The sequence below is a fragment of the Chanodichthys erythropterus genome, chromosome 22 (genome assembly GCF_024489055.1).
Source record: "Chanodichthys erythropterus isolate Z2021 chromosome 22, ASM2448905v1, whole genome shotgun sequence".
NCBI classification, from domain to species: Eukaryota; Metazoa; Chordata; class Actinopteri; order Cypriniformes; family Xenocyprididae; genus Chanodichthys; species Chanodichthys erythropterus.
In genome coordinates, this window is record NC_090242.1 from 34478235 (window position 1) to 34499781 (window position 21547).

The following is a 21547-nucleotide window of genomic DNA, read 5'->3' on the forward strand; positions in this document are numbered from 1 at the left end:
CCACCAAACTTTACACTTGGCACAATGCAGTCAGGCAAGTACCATTCTCCTGGCCACCACCAAACCCAGACTCGTCCATCAGATTGCCAGACAGGGAATTGTGACTCCTCACTTCAGAGAACACGTCTCCACTGCTCTAGAGTCCAGCAGCGGCGTGTTTTACACCACTGCATCCGATTCTTTGCATTGCATTGGTAATGTAAGACTTGGATGGAACTGCTCGGCCATGGAAACCAATTCCATGAAGCTCTCTACACTGTTCCTGAGCTCATCTGAAGGACACATGAAGTTTGGAGGTCTGTAGCTATTGAGTCTGCAGAAAGATGGCGACTTCTGTGCACTGTGCACCTCAGCACGCGCTGACCCACTCTGTTATTTTACGTGGCCTACTGTACCACTTCGTGGCTGAGTTGCTGTTGTTCCCAATTGCTTTCATTTTGTTATGATACAACTAGCAGTTGACCGTGAAATATTTACTAGTGAGGAATTTTCACAAATGCGCTTATTGCACAATCACAGTACCACGCTCGAGTTCACTGAGCTCCTAAAAGTGACCCACACCTGTGAAAGTGAAAGTGACTGGAACTTCTGAATTCAATGATTTGGAGGGGTGTCCTAATACTTTTGGCAATAAAGTGTATTTTTATAAAAAGTATTACACAACTATACTCCCACTATCCATATCAATTGTACTTCTTAACCATAAATGTCATTTCCACCACATGCTGTCTTTTCCACCACAGAGGGCAGTGTGGTGGAAATGACTGTGGTGGAAATTACATTTCTGTAGTTTTTTGTGAAAAAATGGAAGATAGCTTCACTGATTCACTTTGAATTACTACTTAGCATTTCATGTACGCAAAATACTCTTATTTAACTTAAAATGTTTAGCTTTTTAAAAACACCCTTGAAGGTACAGCATGTTTGGAAATGACGTAGAATAAATATATTTACTGATCTAGCAATATTTACCTTGATTTTTCTTCATTTGTTGTTGATGAAAATTTAAAATTTCCTCCATGTCCAACATGTGCTCTGATGTCACTGAACATTTCCACAGAAACCACCTAAACAATCTTTCACACAAACTTTTTAAAGGGACATTACAGCATTGTGGTGGAAATGACACCGATACTGTGTGACAGCTATATTTTGTGTAAAAAGTAATATTGATAGTAGTCTCACATTAAATACTATAATGTATTTTAATTATTTTACTAGTGCTTAATTCAGGTACATTAATAGTTACCAGATAAATCATATTTTTAAACTGTATTTTCATTGTTGAAGTTTAAAAGTCTGGGTGTGGGACAAGGAGAAAACAGTGATTTTGACACCTATAAGGAGGTTGGAAAGTATGAAAAAATCATAATAGAAAGGTAGTAAATTTTTTTAAAGGTGGTTTTGTTGATAGTTTGACAAAGAAAAAAGAATTTGTCAAAAAATATATGTATTTTTTAAAATATGATCAAAGGACATAAAAGTGCCCATAGTCTAAGAATCACAAAGTCTTTCTTTCTTCAGTCGAAAAGAAATTAAAGGGTTAGTTCACCCAAAAATGAAAAATCTGCCATTTATTACTCGCCCTCATGTCGTTCCACACCTGTAAGACCTTCGTTCATCTTCAGAAAACAAGATATTTTTAAGATATTTTTGTTGAAATCTGATGGCTCCGTGAGACCTTAGGGAGCAATGACATTTTCTTTCTCAAGATCCATTAATGTACAAAAAACGTATTACTGCTTACTGATATGAACAAGTGATTTATCTTTCATCCAAAGCCACATGAAGCAATTTTGGATTTATAATCATAGTTACAACTATTTATTGGACACTTTTCACATTTCTGTTGTTCTCAGAACTGATATAATTTTGGCTGGGTAAACATAGATACTGTTTAGTGGAAGTATAGTGGTAACGTAGCGGTGAACTACAGCAAATATAATATGTGTTCTCATTTTTCCCCAGCAGCTACAGCTCCTTAAAAATAATAATGAATCGAGTTAATATAGTATCTGGTAAGGACATATTATAATAATAATGCAATCAATCAGGCAATAAATAAAGTTTAACCCACTTGCATCTGGTCCATTGATGAAGCCAGGCCTAATCGTTTTACAACAGGCGTCCAATCACAACAGACTTCCGGAAAAACTGAATTGACCAATGACATTTGAGGTTACACTGAAATAAATAAAGTCCCGCCCCACGACTGACAAAAATAAAAAGTGTTTGCGCGAGCGAAATACAAGATCGAGCGCGAGTGTGGGAAGTCATGATGCACATGCTGCGAGTCATGTCCGGGCACATAGAGAGGAGATGTCATGCGCGCACTGGTTTAAAATGAGCTCGCGGGCTCCCGTTTCCTAATGTGTAGATCTGTTATCCTCTCGCAGAAGTGATTTACTGCACGCGCAAGCATCAGTTGTGCGCTCGGTCATTATTTGCATTATAATACCGCCATAGTTTTTGATGGAAAACATTACAGGATTTTTCTCCATATAGTGGACTTCAGTGGAGCCCAAACGGTTTAAGGTCAAAATTACCATTTCATTGCAACTTCAAAATGTTCTACACAATCCCAGATGAGGAATAAGGGTTTTAACAATAAATGCAATAAATGCTTAAACTTAAATGGAGCCCAAAAGGTCAAAATTACAGTTTACAGCGATCCCAGATGAGAAATAAGGGTCTTATCTAGAGAAACCATCGCTCATTTTCTAAAAAAAAAAAAAATTACAAATTTTATACATTTTAACCATAAATGCTCATCTTGAACTAGCTCTCTTCTTCTTCTCCTCTATTTGAATTCCAGCAGTGAAGACACTGCTAAGTGTATTGTGTATGCTGGAATTCAAATAGAGAAGAAGAAGAGAGCTAGTTCAAGATGAGCATTTATTTTTAAAATGTATAAAATTTGTAATTTTTTTTTTTTTAGAAAATGAGCGATGGTTTCTCTAGATAAGACCCTTATTTCTCATCTGGGATCGCTGTAAACTGTAATTTTGACCTTTTGGGCTCCATTTAAGTCCACTATATGGAGAATAATCCTGGAATGTTTTCATCAAAAACCTTAATTTCTTTTCAACTAAAGAAGGCATAAACATCTTGGATGACATGGGGGTGAGTAAATTATCTGGAAATTTTAGTTTGAAAGTGAACTAATCCTTTAAGCATGTGTCTCATTACACTGACTGTTTCTATTGCAACCGGAGCTTCTAAGGGCAGCTGTTGTGATGCAATGGCTTTATCAATATTAAAGTCCTCGTAAACCAGAAGTTGCAAACAACTTTTCTCCAGTGTTGTGGCCATGGTTGTGACGTATTTCTAAAGTAGTTCTAGCATGTCTTGACTGCATTGCTTCGCCAAACGGTACTTAAAGACTACAACTGCAATAGAAACAAAACCCACAACAACACCGACCAAGCAAATAAATATAGAAAACAATAGGATAAAAACGACAAATTATTGTCATGGTTTTTGCCACAAAATACATTCTATTGTGTCCTGAAAGCGCATACTCTCTCACGCACCCTCTCTCTCTTTCAAACGTACACATACTGTATAGTATTATTCAAATTTTATTCCAATACCGTCATGGACATGAGTGCAGTATAATACAGCCTAATTGTGACTTAATGTTGTGCTGTCTTTATGCTTAATTCAATATAAAATGTAATTTTTTTTTTAATAATCCAGGGGTTGAGTTAATATATCAAGTTATATGTCTAGGCCACAAGTAAACAGAACATGTCCTGCACAACACTGGTCATCCAATATGGGCCTATTTAGCTGGTTTAAGCAATGAGGCATGAAAAATAATTCACGCCAAAACTGTAGTTGATGTCCACCTTCCACAGTCACTCATTCAAAATATCTATGAACTTAACTAGATTGTAAAATATCATATATTCAGATTATCAAATATTAGTAAGTAAATGTATTTTGTGTTTTAAACAAGATTATAATGATCATAGTTGATCGATTTTAAGGGCTATGTTTAAGGGCTATGTGCTGTCAGAGCCTGTTGGATTTACAACATGTTAATTCATCCATTTCTTTTTAAAGACATGAAGGTGTGTGGCTGGTGAACAGGGAGAAGAATAGAGTAAACCATATAGTTTACTATACAATGTGCATTTGATATAAAACAATGATGGATGAGCAAAATTAAGATGAAATTGACATAAAATAAATCTAAACCTAGATACTAATAGTAAACAACATTTTTGCTTATTTGGGGCTCCCTGAATTTCTTTTTGTTTCTAATTTGTCCATCTTCAATTGAACCATGGAAATCGTATGTTGATTTTAGATTCGATGGAAGTAGCTGAAGACAATCAACATCAGTTTCAAAAGAAGATGGAAAATGAAGATGGAAACACAGTCGTTTCACAGACTGAAAAGAATTCCACCCAAAAGCGAGCTGGAAAAACTGGAGTCAAGGGATCTTTCACCTGCTCACAGTGTGGAAAGAATTTCACACAGAAAGGAAGACTTATCATACACATGAAAATTCACACTGGAGAAAAACCATTCACATGCACTCAGTGTGAAAAGACTTTCAGTTGCAAAAGCCGTCTCAATGATCATCTGCACCGTCACTCTGGAGTGAGATCATTCAGCTGTGATCAGTGTGATAAAACATTTGTTGTTTCATCAGGCTTAAGATCACACCTTAAAGTTCATGCTGGTGTGAAGCCTCACTTTTGTTCTTTTTGTGGAAGGAGTTTTTCACGACTGTACTCTTTAAAAGAGCATGAGCGTATTCATACTGGTGTGAGACCTTATATGTGCTTTGACTGCGAAAAGACTTTCACTACATCCAGTGTCTTAACAAAACACCAGAGAAGTCATACTGGAGAGAAACCGTACAAGTGCTAATGTCAGTTTGTTCAAGCATTGCCCTTCTCTTTTCACAACCAATTTGTTATGATTTGATTCAGTTTTACTTAAATTCAAACACTTGATTGCATTAAATGATTTCTAAAGTTTTGGTGAAATAAAAGTTTTTTCTGTCATTATTGCAAAAAGGTTTTTTTATGTTTTGTATGTAATCAGCTCATTAACTAAAATAAATAATCAGAGCAGCGCCATGACAGGTATGAAAGTGAAGCTATGTGGGATAGACTTGCAGTGTTTTCAATGGCATCCACTGTAAAACACTGTATGAAGCTCTTAGATCACTTATAATTTTCCATAGCTCATATTATCTGGAGTTTTTTGTCTACTGAAATTTCTTGAAAAGATATTTTTTGCAGTCTTTCCTCAGAAAAAAATTAAAAACATTAAATAACAGAATAACCCACTTTAAAGATGTTTGTCTATCCCTCAGTCTTGTTTTCATTCCTATTAGAAATCTAAGATGGCACTGCTGTGAATAAGGTCTAAATACAGTGCTGCAGTGATCATGTGTTTTAACAGGCTAAACTGTAAGTTACTGAAACATTACCACCATTAAGCTTTGACAACTCATCCCGTTTTCAATTAAAAACATTTTCCTTTTAAGTTTGTGTCAGAATAGTTTGCAAGAGCATGATTATAACTGTGCAGTAATCGGCAACTACCGTAACACTTTGGCTTCATTTTTCTACAGTGGAAGGAAGCAGAGATGTGCTGTCCATTTTTTACAGTCTACACTAATTAAAGAAATCCACAGAAGTATAAAATGAAGACAGACAATAAACCATTAAGGTGTAATGCACCTCACAGAGGCTTTTTTTATTATTTATAAAAACTATGCAATTTATATACCCAATTACAAAAACAAACAGAAAAGGTGTAAAGCAGTGTTCAGCTGCAGCATACAGTGAACAGTTGAAAAATGCCTTTTGTTTCACCAGGTTCTTCAAAAATACCAACAGAAAAAATAAAATAACTTCCCCACAAAATGAAACGAGTAAAATGAAGAGAACATATAAAATGCTAGTGAAATGTTTTCATTTCAGGTTTTCATGCTTTAGCCTAGATAAAATACTGCAGATAATCTGGAGAGTTTAACACTCACATACATCAGGCCACAAACTTTTCAGTGTTTTACACTGATTTACTTTAAGATACTCTGCTGTCATTGTTTTAAAACAAACACAAGACTTGGGCTGCATCCAAAATCTTAAAAATGCTGCCTTCAGAGGCTGTATTCCAAAGTAGGAAGGCATCAAAGCATGTCTGAATCCAGTGTTAGCTTTACTTCCTGTCTCCTGCATCTGAGCGATTTTTGGGAGGCAGCATACATGTATCCCTCGCTGCTTTTGATATCCCAGAATCCTGTGCTTTCCATTCTGTGACAGTTGAGCGAAAAAATAATGATGGTGTCTGATGGTTGGTGGTGAGTTTGTGTGTAAATGCATGTTTTTGACCAATGTTAACACTTCTGATGTCATTTCTAGCAAGAAATTATTTTTTGTAGTAATTAACCCACTATGAGGCTAATTATCTAGAAAAAAAAAAAAAAAACTTTATATTTTAAATATATTCAAAGCTAAAATAATTTACTAAAATTAGTTTTCTACATCTGACCTTTGACCTTACTTTTAGGGTGCCGTCATCATTAATAACTGACTTTGTCCTATTAGGATATATTTTTGGCAAATTGTCTGAAACGTCACACACATTCAAATGTATTTTCACTATATGAACTGTAGTGAAAATGTCTTAGTGTTTCAAAAAAACATTAAAAAGCCTTATTAACATTCCTTTTAACCTTGTGCTACAATATTTCATTTGGAACCTACATGTGAAAATGTCAAAAACTATTCAGATGCAACTTCACTGTCTGGAAAGTTGTGAAACTTGGTTTGGTATTTGGTTGAATATTATTATTGTATTTAAAATGCCTATTTCTCTGCGTCATTTATAAATGTAAAATGATATGCAATAGAGGGTTAAATATTCACTTAGTTCTCACCAAGGCTCACTCTGTTTTGCTGTAGATCATTAAGCCATTACACTGCCTCAGAGGTCTTTCTGAAATCAAAGGTACCTTCATGCGCAAATTCTGCCTATAAAGTCATTGCCTGATAAGGCAGTGATGCAACACATCACTGCCTAAAAGTTTCCATATGTAGCTATTATTAATGTGTTAAGCGTCCTCTTGTGCTACATGAGTCTGTCGAGCAGAGGGAAACACACTGTGTCATCACTGACTGCCGAATGAGAACTGAAGATGAAGGAGCTGAACAGCTCAAAACTAGCTGTGTGTACAGTAGTGATCTAAAGAGAGAAAAAGACAGCAATTATAATACACTATAACTAGATCAAATGATTTGACAAGACAAAATTTATGTTAGCTTGAGCCTGGCCAGACAGTTTGAATTAGTTTTAAAAGCTTGAATTTTTAAGGCCATAGGTGGTTGTTATGCGGTTGCTGGGGTGTTGCTTAGGTATTCTGTGCCATTTCTAGGGTGTTGCTATGAAGCTGCCAGTGTGTTCCGATTGATTAGGTGCTGCTATGTTGTTGCTATGGTGTTGTGGGTGGTTCTATACAGTTGCTAAGGTATTATAGGTGGTTGCTAGGGTGTTGTCATGTGGTGTTTTTCCCTCCATTTCTGTCACAGGTGGAGTTTGGGTTCCTTGCCACTCGTGCTTGTGGTTTTATTAGCTGGAGACACATCATATTCAGCAATATTATTGATCTGACTGCACTGACTGAGAACTGAACTGAGCTGGATGATGACATAATTTCATTTTTGCTGAACTCTACACAGTCATTGAACTGAACCGAATGAACACTATTGTCTTTTTGAAGCTACTTTACAGCAGAAATGAATTCTGATTGCATCATTGAATAATTATTTCCCTGTTTAGTCCTGTAAAGCTGCTTTGAAAAATTTGTATTGTTTAAAGCACTAAAAAAATAAAGTTGACTTGACATTTGCTAAGATAATCTGGGTGGTTGCTAGGATGTTGCTATGTGGTTGCTAGGGTGTTCTGGGTGGTTGCTAGGTTGTTCCCAATGGTAAAAAGGCCAACAACACATTTCATTCAGATGTCAGTTCCACACATCAGTTGTTTCTCCTCTACAGAATGATCTGTGAATCTCTCACCTCATCTGATTCACCAGAATGAAACTCTACAGGTCTGTCGGCATCCAGACACACTGGAATAAAAAATAAAAAGATTTATAACTTTAAATCAGGACTTTATTAAGAACAGAATGTGAAGTATAGGACAGACAGGGGCTTGTTGTCACAGGGTCTGTATTTCAGTAACATTTTTCATTAAATTCAGGTTTTGAATTAAAAGCTCAGTGACACAAATGTTTTAGTTTTATATTATACTGTCTTAAATGTGGAACATTATTGTGAATTTCAGTCCTCCAAACTAAAAACACTGACATACATTTAGATAAGAATCAACTAAGAGTTGATTGTGTTCAACCTTCAAATGCTGTCACATTTGAATTGGGGCAAGTTGTCACATTTTAAATGTTAGAAATGTAGCCTATACTTTTTAAAAGATTACAAATTCAAAACAATGGTTTATATATGTGCTAAATAAAAGAGCCTGTAAAAATTTAATGTTTCATTATGACAGCTGACCCCACAAACATGTAAAAAAAAAAAAAAGTCTGTCAAATGAAAAGGAAATATAAATGGACATTTTGGTAGGAGTTTATTCATATCTAGTACAAACAGCTGCTAATCTCTTGAGATGACAATAATCCTTCCGGCCTCACCCTCATTTTTATCACCGCTGTAAATGAGATAACTCTTAAGAAGTCTGGGCTTTAAGCTTTGTTTAAAATAATCTCCTAGAGGAATATTCATTGAAATTAAAACTGGCACTGTTCTTCTCTATCTGTAATAAGACAAACATATTAAGACCTACACACAGTTGCAGATAAAATACTCACTGTTTGGTTTTTGCTGCATGCTGTCTCTGCGAATATGCTTCAGTAGACTTTTCTTCAATGATTCTTTGGGTTTTGATTTTTTCTCTCCACTGTCCATGACTGTAGGATCTGATACTCCACATGTAATCCGTCACACATCACCTTCCCTCCACAAGTCCATTACAATGATTATCAAGCGACTCACGTTAACAGCAAAATTTAAGTAACATATTTTAAACTCAGCTTTACAAAGTGCATAAAGACGTGTTTCGTTCACCTTCTGATGACTGTAAAAGTGAATCAATGAGGAGCAGATATATCCACATTGGCTGTGTATGTGTGTGAGAATCCTGTAATAACACCCGATGAATGAAGAGGACACGTGGTCCTAGAGAATAGAACAAACACAGAGAGAGAGAAAATAAGACTTTTATAATCTTTGGCTTTGCTCCGCCTATTGACGCAAGCATGCATTGAGAAAACATGACTTGAGGAATGAGGAAAACATACCTTCTTGACAGTAGAAAGAGAATCTATTTTTAGCTACAACTTCTGTTCTTTCCATTATTGACTGCATCGATTGCCTTATGCCAACTGCAGGAATACTGTACAAATTGTGAATATAAAATCCCCTTAAAGGCCATTGAAGTACTTTGAAACTTCAATGGCCTTTGGAATATTCAGCATTATTCAATGTGTTGACGCAATTGAACAGCTCCTCCCCTTTTTTTAAATAGCCAATAGCGTTTTGTTTATATCACAGCTCGGCCAGAGCCTTTGAGCTTGGTAAAGCCTCAGTTTTCTTCTCTTTCTTCTGTGCTATCGTGTCTCTGTACCGGAGCACTGTGTTTGCGCTGCGCGGTTCGCATGTCACTAGTCTTGCGTAGTCAGACCTTCAGACTGACGGTAGAAGGTCTAGACTCTATCGCAGCTTTCATTGGCCAAGGACTGCCCAAGAGGACGTTTGACTGACATGTAACACAACTAATCACAGTTCGTTTTGTTCCGCTTGATGTTTAGGGGCGTGAAAGGTAAGGTCGATGTTCCTACAACAACAATTTATTAGTGCATCTAATAAATTATTTATTTAAGAACGTTGTGCAGGTTTACTGCAAAAAATGGAGTCGTGAACTTCACATACTTTTGAAATTACAGCATTTATTTGATAAGCGCTCATCGTCACTGTTGTAAACATAATGGCGTTCTTCTTCCACAAGGGGTTTAGCGTAACGGTAATAGTTGGTATATTCCAGGTGGAACGTTAAAGAAAGTGACTCGCACATCATCCAACACCCCATAGAATTCATCCAACCGGATGCCGACTTTGAAAATTCTAAAGTGTTTCCAGTTAAGTGTGCCATGTGCATCAGATGTTCAGCCAATGGTCCGTGGGGCTGAGACTACATGACACTAATGCGAAACCAGACTTCATTTGCTCCAATTGAAAGCATATTTACGCTGACTTAATTGTTCCCTATCCCCTATATATTGTACTATGTGCCATTTACCATGTATAAATTAGTAAAATTGTGAACAAGTGACCCATTTGTAATGTAGGGGGCGGGATGCTTTAGATTGTAGAGAGCATTTGATTGGACAGGAAATCTGATGAGAAGCTGAAGTAGGGCTGGACGATTAATTGAAAAGTAATCGAATCCGAAATACAGAACTTCTAACCGATGTAATTTTCCCATGTCGGTTATTTAATTTTTTTAATGCTGTTAACACTTTACCCTTAAAAACATACTGTATGTGTAGCCAAGTGATTCCAGTCTCCGTGGCACATGATCACTCATTCAGACAGTAGCTGCACATCACGTGAAGATCGTGTGCACAGAGAGGAGGAATGCTGTCCTGTGATTTATTACTAAAGTAGCTTAGAAACTCAAGTTATAGCATATATTTTTCTACTTTTATAGTAACTACTTACAACCCACAGACAGTTTTACAATAAATAGAGAGACGGTACGACTAATTCAGACACGCAAGTAAGAGACTGTAATTAATTACGAATTTTGTAATTGTTTTGAAGTGCACTAGCTTAAATAATCACATATTCTAACATATTTACTAAAAGCCAAAAAAAAAAATTCTGTTTTGATTTCATGCAACTTTAATATTTAAACATTGAACTTTATTAATATTACCATGACCTGCATAGGCCAAACAATCTGCAAAATGATTAACATGAAATACAGGAAAACCGACAATGTTATAAATGCAAAAACAAAATAAACACTAGACTAAAGTGTTCAAAAGATATTTTGTATGTTTGATTAGACTTTTAATGTTATTGGCATTACTTGAACTTGAAATATTTGGAATTTCCTTTCCTACTTCATTATTGTTTGACCGTGTGACATGTCATGCAAAGGTGAATGCAATATGCTTGACAGATGATGACGTAAAAGTGGTTAGACAGATCTTGTGTAGTGTACTTCAGGAAATCGGAGTTATAAACAAATACACCATTCAAGATTAGATTAGACTGATTTTACTGTGGAAAATACTTGTCAGCGAAGCACAGAATTGCAGTGACAAAGCTCAAGTGATCATAGCCTACTACATATTTTATGACATCCCACAAATGGAAATCTTGGAATTGCTAATGTAGTCAGCAAAACATGTGACATCAAATCAGAATAACAGAAAAACTGTTACGGTATGCTGGTGTAGAGATGAGGCAGATCACGGATTTCCACAAATAGACAATACTTTAATGAACATAGGCAAGGAGACATCAAACATACGCTTAACACAACAGAGAACGGACAAGGAGTGAAGGGAGTGAGTGCAATATATAGGAGTGCTAACAATAGAGTCCAGGTGCAGGTGATCCGTGATGATGAGGAACTGACGAGGGAAGTGTGTGCAGGTGAGGAGAACAGGAGGATTCTGGGAAATGGAGTCCAGGGAAACAAGGGATCTGTAACAAAAACCTTTTCATTGACTGTGATGCTAACTTATACTTTAGACATGCTTGGTTGTAATTCAATAGACACAATCTGATCAAAGTTAAAATGCAACACCAGGCTGAGGAAATTCTCCTTATGTGCAGCTGAATTGTTGATGATTCTGGTTTTACAACAATCCATACTTTTTCACCATGTGCGCAAATTCAACAGTTGAGAGATTGAGATAAACAAGTATGAGCTCAAGCATAAAAAGACCTAAACCTAAACTATGTTGAAGTGATATTTCATTATTTTTTCAGTTTTAATTTATTTTAAGTGTTCAAATGAACCAAAATCACCCACTTTTCCATTTACGGAAAATTTTTATATGATTTGCTCAGTCTTGCCATGAACCACACTGATTGTGCTTTGATGGAATATGCAGTAAGACTGAAGAGAACAGATTGGTTCATGCAACCAAGAAATGGATGCAACGTGCAACGGATCACAGAACTCATGGTTAGGATCATGTTATGGGATCTGAGTCATGGATCGGATAATTTTTCAGATCAGCAAAAAATTCAAACGTTATTTAAAACAAGTGAACAGACAATAAAAAATACAATAATTACAAGCATAGAAAAACACAATAAAACAATGTTTCAAATAACACTGCAGTGTTCACTGGATAAATTAAATATAGATGAATCTTTGTTAAAGCTTTCTTTTGTTGTTTTATTAACATTAATGACTTAGACAGTGGCAGGTATTTATCATAGACTGTAAAAAAAGATGGACGACGCGACGTCGCTTCCTTCCATTGTATTGAACTGAAGCCAAAATGGGCTGATGAATGGGCGCTGACACGTTACGCAATACGTCAAAAAAAAAAAAAGTTTGGAGCCTGGGCATGCGCAGAAGGAATCGTCCGTTGAGCCGGAGGCGGAGTCGCGATATCAAACTTCCGCCCAGACGACTGCGTCATCATTCATGTATTTTAAATAGACTATAAAAATTATACACAATTTAAAAGTCTACCTATAAAATAATAGGCTATTCTGTTTCTAGAGCAATAATATTTTTGAAACAGCAAATTCAGTAGATAAAATCAATATAATATGCCACTAGAAACAACTCTAAATCGTCAGAAACGGTCCTGCCATTTTAAATCAAGTTCAACTAACGTTACAGGAGATCGATTGCTGTAATTAGAGTAAGCTATCATTAGTTTTGTCCTGCTAATTATTATTTTATACCCATAAAAATAATAAGTAACTGCCAGATAACGATCACCTGCTTTTTCCCGACATGGTTAACATTAGGTGTGTTATCTTAACTAATAACATTTATTAATTAGCTTATAACGCCCACAATTGATGTTACAGAAAAAAAGTTCAGTGATCCGTCAGATCCTGTAGGTCGGTTAGTACAGTTTACTGCTGAACAACTCATTTTGTTGGTGTTAATGACAAAGAAATCGAAAATTAACAGTTAGTTAATACATCTTCAATCTCCCCTTGAAGCTCCGACAGTCCTCAGACAACCTGTCAATCAACTTCGAATCATGACGACACGCCCCGTTTTTATAGAATCAAATTGCTAGCTAAAATCTAAATCATCACAAAAACGAACAATTGAATATATATCAGCATGATAACAACTACCTTAAATGACCAAAACCATCTTTCAGAAAGTTTTATTTGAAGCAGACTTTATTTTTAAGTTTTCACTGAAGTCTCATTCGACTGCATTGAGAGGGCGGTGTTTATGACCTGTACTGCATCCAGCCTCCAGGGGGCGATCAAAGAGCCCGTGGCTTCACTTTTCAGAAAGTATGAGACACACCCGGTATTTATAGGTTGCTGTCACTTTAAGACCTAATGCACGGATCCAAGATAATGATGCACATCCGATTTCTTTCTCAACTGTTTACGTTCACTTAACCAACTGCCAAGATGAGTATTTTGGCAATTTTGTGTGTATGTGTCCGTTCAGGTGCAAGGAGACGTGAAAGAGGAATCAATTCGGTGTTTCAATTCTAAGTGTGCACGCTTCGGATGTGATAACAGTGTGCGAGTACTGAATTGAGTTCTCATTCACCTCTTCTTGCGCTGGAATGGTTTAAAATTGCTTGAATGTGTAAACTGGCAAGCCAAAACGTGCAAATGATAAACTTTCATATGATGGCTAAACATTGCAATTAATCTGGGAACTTTGGAGTGTGGTCCATACGGATCATGGATCATCTACGATCCGTTCCACTCCTACTTGACACCAGTTATGTTTGCAGTTAGTGAAAGATGATTCAGCTTTGACTTTTTGGTGAGTCTCACAGAGTTTTTACTTCTCAGAGCTGGTTTATTTTGGGAGTCAGTTTCTGGACAGACACAAACTTTAAAAGCTACAGTCTGTGAACATTTGCAACATTTCTGCCCCCAAGAAATGCGGTTCATATGACACAAAATAATGGGTAGTTCTGACAGTCCTGTACATATATATCCCGATACACTAATTATTTATTCTTGCAATGACAATCCAACATTAAGCTTTTTTAGTTGGAAAAAAGACGTTTTGAAATGCTGATTTTCATTCTAATATTCAGTTTTGACTTTTCTTCTCTGTAATCCATTTCTCTCTGTCTTTACTCACATTTTTCTGAAGTATTTTTCCGTTCAGTAACAGTTCTATTCATAAATTGTGGCAGTTCTACTGCAGTAATGGCATTGTACATACAAGCTAAAAACGTATATGATTTAATGTGGAAATATGCATAAAAGCCGTTCTTTTTACCATCCAGTAATTTCATCACAACATTTCCCTTCTGTGATTATTTTGTCCCCCTTCTCATGTTGTGCATCAGGTTTAACGTCATGCAAAAAGTCTGAACTTGACTCGATTTGTTATCTGCATAACCCACTTCTGTTGAATTTTTGATAATGGTTCAGAAAGTAAAAGAAAAAGGATGCATTGAGATTTCTGAGATCTTTTAATCATTGTCCTCCATAACACTACTCTGTTCACGCACTTTTACATTAATGCATTTGCCAAACATTGTTATTCAAAGTGTCTTCCATTGCATTTAAGCTGTACATTTTTCTAATTTCATGTATTTGCTGGAATCAGGCTTTGGCCTTAGTAATGAGATACAGGAAATGTATTCATTCATAAAAAATTTATTTAGCCAGTCAAAACTGAACTTTGACACTTACATGACCTTCAAAAAGTGTTCAACAGAATCCAAATAATACAGACATTTAATCCCTGCTGATCATGAGCTCCATGCAACTCAAAAATAGAGATCATTGTGCACTTGAACGAGACACTTGACACCAGTTGGGAGGTTCTTTACATAAAAATACCTTCTAAAGGAAGTAAAGTAATGACACGTTTAAAGAAAAATCATCTGTCAGAATAAAGTGCATGAAGTCACAGAACTTGTAAAACTCTACAGTTTGTGCAGCTGCTGCCATAAACTACCGGTTCAAATAGGAAGAAAATTTGATCTCAGTGTTTCTTCTTTAACATTGTATACCTGTGTTGTGTACACAGTATTAAATCAAAAATCAGTTTATGTACACAGTACAGTTACAGTTATAGTGATGAACACTTACAAACGGAGCATTTTCAGTGGAAAATATTAGTGTTTTGTATTCCAGTCTAATTCTGAATCATCGACTGAAAGTGATGTGAAGAACATTCTGCCGGTTAGATGAGAAAAACTCCAGCTTTCTGAAGAGAAAAACACAATATTAGAAATCAAAACACATGCAGATTTATTTTATGATTATAAGCTGCGAATCTCTGACCTCATCTCTGAATTTTTCTTCACCAGAGCGATGCTCTGCAGGTCCGTCTGGATCAAGAGAGACTGAAATCAAACAAACAGACATTCAGGCTATGATTCGAGTGAGTCACATGATCATATTCCACTCTGAAATCAAAACATGAACGTCACAACGCAAGAACTTCTTAAAATTACATGTCTTCATCTTATCAATCTGTGTTGCTCTTTAGAATCACAGTCTAAAGCAATGTAGAATTTGGTGAAAACCTACTGAAAAGTAACTATTTGATTTAATATGTGATATAATATTATGATTTATTATTGCAGGATTTCACTTTTATTCAATTCCATGCATTTCATTTTACTAAAAAAAAAAGTTAAAAATCAATAGTCAACAAACATTTATTTTTATCTGCATGTGCAAATCTTATTACGGTAAATGCACATCATATATAGGTGTTATATTTATAGATATTAGTGTTTAAATCTATAATTCCTCCCAAACTTTCTTACACTTTGGTCGATATTTGTCCATACTGTTTTTCTGCTCCAGATTTAGATGTTTTCTGAATCTGCAGGCATTTTCTTTTCCTCTTTTAATTATTTTGTACTTCTGTTCAGGTTTGGCTTCATCTGTCTTTTCTTTTTCTTCAGCTGCGTTTTGTTCTCTCACCGACATCTCTTTTAGTTTTCTTGTTACTGGCATGAAGTCTTGTTCTTGTTACTCTGAGGTTTCAGAGAACACCTGAAGAACACACAAATGTATATAACCGTATCGCTTTTAAAGAGAAATCATGTAGTTCTGTCTGGACAAATTTTAAAGAGTAATCAGGTATATAAAGAAATACAGTGCAGGTTTTAGACCACATTGAAAGAATGGAAAATATAGTGGATACTTAAAAACCAAGAAACTCTTCACTATTTATAGGTCAGATATAATTAATCAAATGTTCACAAATGAGTGACTATTGATTATGCAAACACCTAAAAAAAAAAAAAAGGTTGGATGATCTTTGAAACATTTTCAAATCAACGCAAAGGTGCGACTCATTAAAAACATTCTCTAGTGAATAAATATATTTCTGCTTTAACTCAAATTCTGCAATATAGTTGATAGATGCATAATCATAATCTGAATGCAATCTAGAAATGGAAAGCAATCAGTGTTTGATCATATGATACTCACCTAGATCCAGATCTGGAAATATTTATTCCTATTTTAATTCCTACTTCAGATATTTTTTGTTTCATTTAAATCCTCGGAGATAACTGCTACTAAAACATCAGACTTTGTAATCACAGCGGAGAACAGCAGAATTGACCAGGAAATAACTGAGTACATATATCAAACAGCTTCTGTGACGCATGAAGAAGTGGAGTGCCTGAACTGGTTTAGCCTCTTTTCTTTCTTTTAAATCGACCTTGTTTTTGTTAATGCTTAACATCATCAGTTGATTTCATTACAGGGTTTGGCCACAGCAAGAATAACATTGCCCAATGTGTCCACTGATGACAACACTCGTTTGATCAGCAAATATTGCATTACAGGAACATTTATTTTCCTACTGCATGTGTTTTAATTAATAGTAACTGAAGTAGCTCAGGTGAAGAAAAAAAAGTACACTACTATAATGTACTTAAAGTGCTTTATTTTGGCGTATTTGTACTTAATATACTAAAAGTTCTTCTTTAGTACTTCTTAAGATAGTCTCAAGAGCATCTAAGTGTACTCAACTGTGCTATTTTGAGACATGAAAATGAAATATGAACTAAAATGTGCTTTTAATATACTATTTCTGTATTTAAAAATATATTTAGTTACCACTTGTAGTACACTATGGTTTCAAATGTATAAGTGATATCTAAATACATTTTTTTAAATACAGAGATAGTATATTAAAAGCACATTTTAGTTTATATTTCATGCTGTCTCAAAATAGCACAGTTGAGTACATTTAGATGCTCTTAAGATTATCTTAAGAAGTACTAAAGAAGAATTTTTAGTATATTAAGTACAAAATTAGTGCATGAAAATAGAGCACTTTAAGTATATTCTAGAAATGTATTTTTTTTTTACCTGGGAGTGGTTGAATAGATCAAGTAAACAATGGGTGAATTTGATCCTTTTTTATCACATTCCTTAACTCTAAGCATAACAATAAAAGGGAAGCAGATAATTTTCAGCTCGCTCAGATCAGTTTGTTTCTGGTTCTCACGAGCCATATGAGTTTGTTTTCAAATCATCAGCATACTCTTTGGCGGATATTTTAAGTCTAAACATAGGCCAAACATCTCTTCTAAAATTTCTAAAATAATATTGTAATTATTGCATATATTATCCCAAATCAAACACATTTTGTGAGATAAATTGTGTTTGTATAATATTAGCCAGTCGGTAACACTTTACAATAAGGTTCACTTATTAACATTAGTCACTACATTAGTTATGAACTAATAATGAACTGCACTTATACAGCATTTATTAATATTTGTTAATGTTAATATCAACATTTACTAATACATTATTAAAAATCTGGTTAACTAACTATGAACTAACATGAAAAAACAATGAAAAAACTGTATTTTTATTAACTAACACTGACAAAGATTAGTAAATAGAGTAACAGATGTATTGCTTAGTTCATGATAGTTAATACAGTAACTAATGTTTAACGAATGAACCTTATTGTAAAGTGTTGCCCAAATGGTAAAAATAACTTTTAATCTGTGAAGGTTAGATAGGATAATATCGCATTGGTTTCCGCCAGTAGAGGGCACTCGTGCAACATAAGAAATGACACACATCCGAGTCTAGGAGAAGAAGAGAAGTGAGCGAGGGAAGGGAACATAAACATGAGAGTTAGAACGCAGCCCTAAATCTACGGTGTTTTTCAGACTGTGAGTAGGCTACATTCGTTTTATTGTTTATTTGGAGATATCAGTCAGAAATTAACCGGCTGATATTGTACATGCGCTACTGAAACTTAAACTCGTTACTGACTGGGTTTTCTTCTGTGAAGACTATGAGTTGTGTTTTCATGAGCTAGCAGTAAAAGTTAGTAAAAACTCAAATCATGAAATTGTTTCTAAACTACTGTTTGAAGCCAAATATTTGCACCTGAATAATCCAGAGTGATTGTAAGTGTGATGATCATCTGCTAAATGAGCAACAGCGACCACAATTCACACTTTCAGTGAATCCGCTCACACATCTTTTCATGACAGTTTAAATGCTGGGGAATATTCCCATCTTCCCACAGGAGAAGAAGCAGCAAGTAGGAGGAATTACTCCAGGAGAAACTACTGACATACTATTGTAAAGATGGAGATTAAGGAAGAACCATGCGGAATAAAAGAAGAAGATACCGAGGAACAAATAGGTTGGTGTTTTCTAGGGGTGTAACAATTCTCGGAAAAAAGCACATTATATAATATAGCTTGTTTAAAATAATGCGTGAAACAGACAGAGTAATAATAAATGTTTCTGTCAATTGCTCATTCTGGCCTCCCAATACATTACAACAGCAAAGATAAAAAAAACAAACAAAAAAAACAAACATGGACCAAACAGTTACTCTTTCTAAACTTTATTCAATGCAAGCGCAGCATGCTCTAATGTTACCAGTGTTGATAGCGCTCGAGCGCAGGTGAGACCTGAACACCACGTTTCTATCTGTGTTTAAACTAAACTCATTTTAAGCCTTGCCGCTTTAATCATTCAAGCAGAAAGACGCAAATGAGAACTTGCGTGCTGTGAAAAGGTTTGTGCGCAAACTAATCTGAAGCGTGCACACGGAAAGCCGCATCTCAGACAGTTCTTTTAAAAGTCTTGCGCTTGATCGGACAAATTTCACTAAACTTAGTGAAAAGAGGTGAAAAGACTTTTAACCAGCATAACAAAAAATGTTTCTGGACCAAATTACCTACCCTGCCTTTAAGTGAATGTAAACAGTCGAGAAAGACAATGTGTGTGTGCTGTATCAGTGTATTGGATCAGTGCATTATGTCTTAAAGTGACAGCAGCCTAATGCTGTCCATGTTAATCAAACAACAAATGACAAGGAAATCACTCACTGCTCTTGATTTCTTAGCTTTTGTAACTTTAAAAAGGATTCATCTTTATTTAATTCATACAGTGAAGATGATATGCAGTGTTATTTTACATTTGATGACTTAATTCAATTTCTGTACCTGAAAACTACTGTTAAATACCTAAATAATCTAAAAAGCACTGTTTATTTTATTTGTATATTTTCTTTATTTATTTGTGCTGTTGCTTGTAGTTTGATTATTTATTCTTATTTTTATTTGGCAGTAGTCCTTTAACATAGCACATACCGAACCGTACCGAAACCGTGATACAAACCGATTTGTGAGTAATTTGAAGTGTTACACCCCTAGTATTTTCCTTCATTTTTTAATGATTACTGAGGAACATTAAGATGAAAACTGATACTAGAAACAAGTTTTAAACTAGATTTATGCTAAATTGTGATTGAACCATATATATTTTTTTGTTTATCATTTGTCCTCCTTTATTGAATTTTATTGAGTTTAATATGTTGATTCTAGACCTGATGGAAGTGAATGAAGACAAACAGCAAAAACCTCATCATTTAAAAAATGAAGATGAAAGTGAAGTCATTTCTCAGACTGAAAAGAATTTTACACACAAACAAGCTGGAAAAACTGGATCTTTCACCTGCTCTGAGTGTGGTATGTGTTTAACACATAAAACAAACCTTAAGAGACACATGAGAATTCACACTCGACAAAAACTGTTCACATGCTCTAAGTGTGGGAAGAGTTTCATTCAGAAAGGAAGCTTAAATGATCACATGAGATCTCACACTGGAGAAAAACCTTTCACATGCGCTCAGTGTGGAAAAAGTTTCACTCAGAAAGGAAGCTTAAATGTGCACATGAGGATTCACACTGGAGAAAAACCGTTCACATGCACTCAGTGTGGAAAGAGTTTCAAATGCAACAGCCATCTCAAAGATCATCTTCTCTTTCACTCTGGAGTTAGATTGTTTAGCTGTGATCAGTGTGATAAAACATTTGTTGCACAATCATACTTGAGGAAACACCTTATAGTTCATACTGATGTGAAGCCTCACTTTTGTTCTTTTTGTGGAAAAAGTTTTTCACTACTGAGGTATTTAAAAGATCATGAAAGTATTCATACTGGTGTGAGACCTTATGTGTGTTCTGACTGTGGGAAGAGCTATTTTTCATCCAGCCACTTAAAAACACACCAGAGAATTCATACCGGAGAGAAACCTTACAAGTGCTCACACTGTGGAAAGAGTTTTGCTCGACCAGGACACCTGAAAGATCATAAGAGAGTTCATACTGGAGAGAGACCGTACAAGTGCTCACAGTGTGGAAAGGGTTTTGCTCGGTCAGGACATCTGAAAGATCATGAAAGAGTTCATACTGGAGAGAAGCCGCACCAGTGCTCTTCATGTGGGAAGAGTTACACCCAATCATCAAGTCTACAGTCTCATAAGAAAAAGCATTGCCTGAAGTTGCCTGAAGGTCATGCGTGACATAAGCAGAAGTGCTGACTAAGTGTTTACAAAGCGAAGACTAACGCTGCGTCCAAAATTGCGTCCTGTCTGAGTAGGTTCTGCATTTGATTTGAACTTGCTTAACGACCATTTAAAAAAGTATGTTCTATATAGTATGAATGGGGGTAGTATGAATGCAATCTGGACATACTACATCCACCATGTTATCATTATCGTGACCTACCGGCGTCAGTTACGTCGCTTCACCTCCATTCATAAATCCTCTATTGTGGCCTCATGGGATAGTAAAGTGTCAGTCGAATGTGCACTTCAGAATCTCGCCAGAAGTAGAAGGTCATCCATGGACCTTTCACCTACTGTTTTTCGAATTCTATGAATTCGGACATACTACTCTGTTGGCATACGACGATTTTTGACACAGTGTAAGTCAAATGCCCTTTAAAAAGAAGGTAACACTGATGTTGAACTATTTTGAAGTTGGAGGAGAAAATGTTTTTTATAT

At 35.5% G+C, this 21547-nt stretch overlaps 1 protein-coding gene across 1 annotated transcript in view; it reads left to right on the forward strand.

The window, feature by feature from the left end:
• The first annotated feature begins 18301 nt into the window (after positions 1 to 18301).
• Positions 18302 to 21547, forward strand: part of LOC137013189 (oocyte zinc finger protein XlCOF6-like) — a 5041-nt gene continuing 1795 nt past the window's right edge. The window contains exons 1-3 of the mRNA XM_067376828.1: positions 18302 to 18409; positions 18772 to 18891; positions 20084 to 21547. The exon at positions 20084 to 21547 is cut by the window's right edge and continues 1795 nt beyond it. Coding sequence (XP_067232929.1) covers positions 18834 to 18891; positions 20084 to 21063 — 1038 coding nt within the window. The 5' untranslated portion in view covers positions 18302 to 18409; positions 18772 to 18833 and the 3' untranslated portion in view covers positions 21064 to 21547. The remainder of the gene's footprint in view (positions 18410 to 18771; positions 18892 to 20083) is intronic.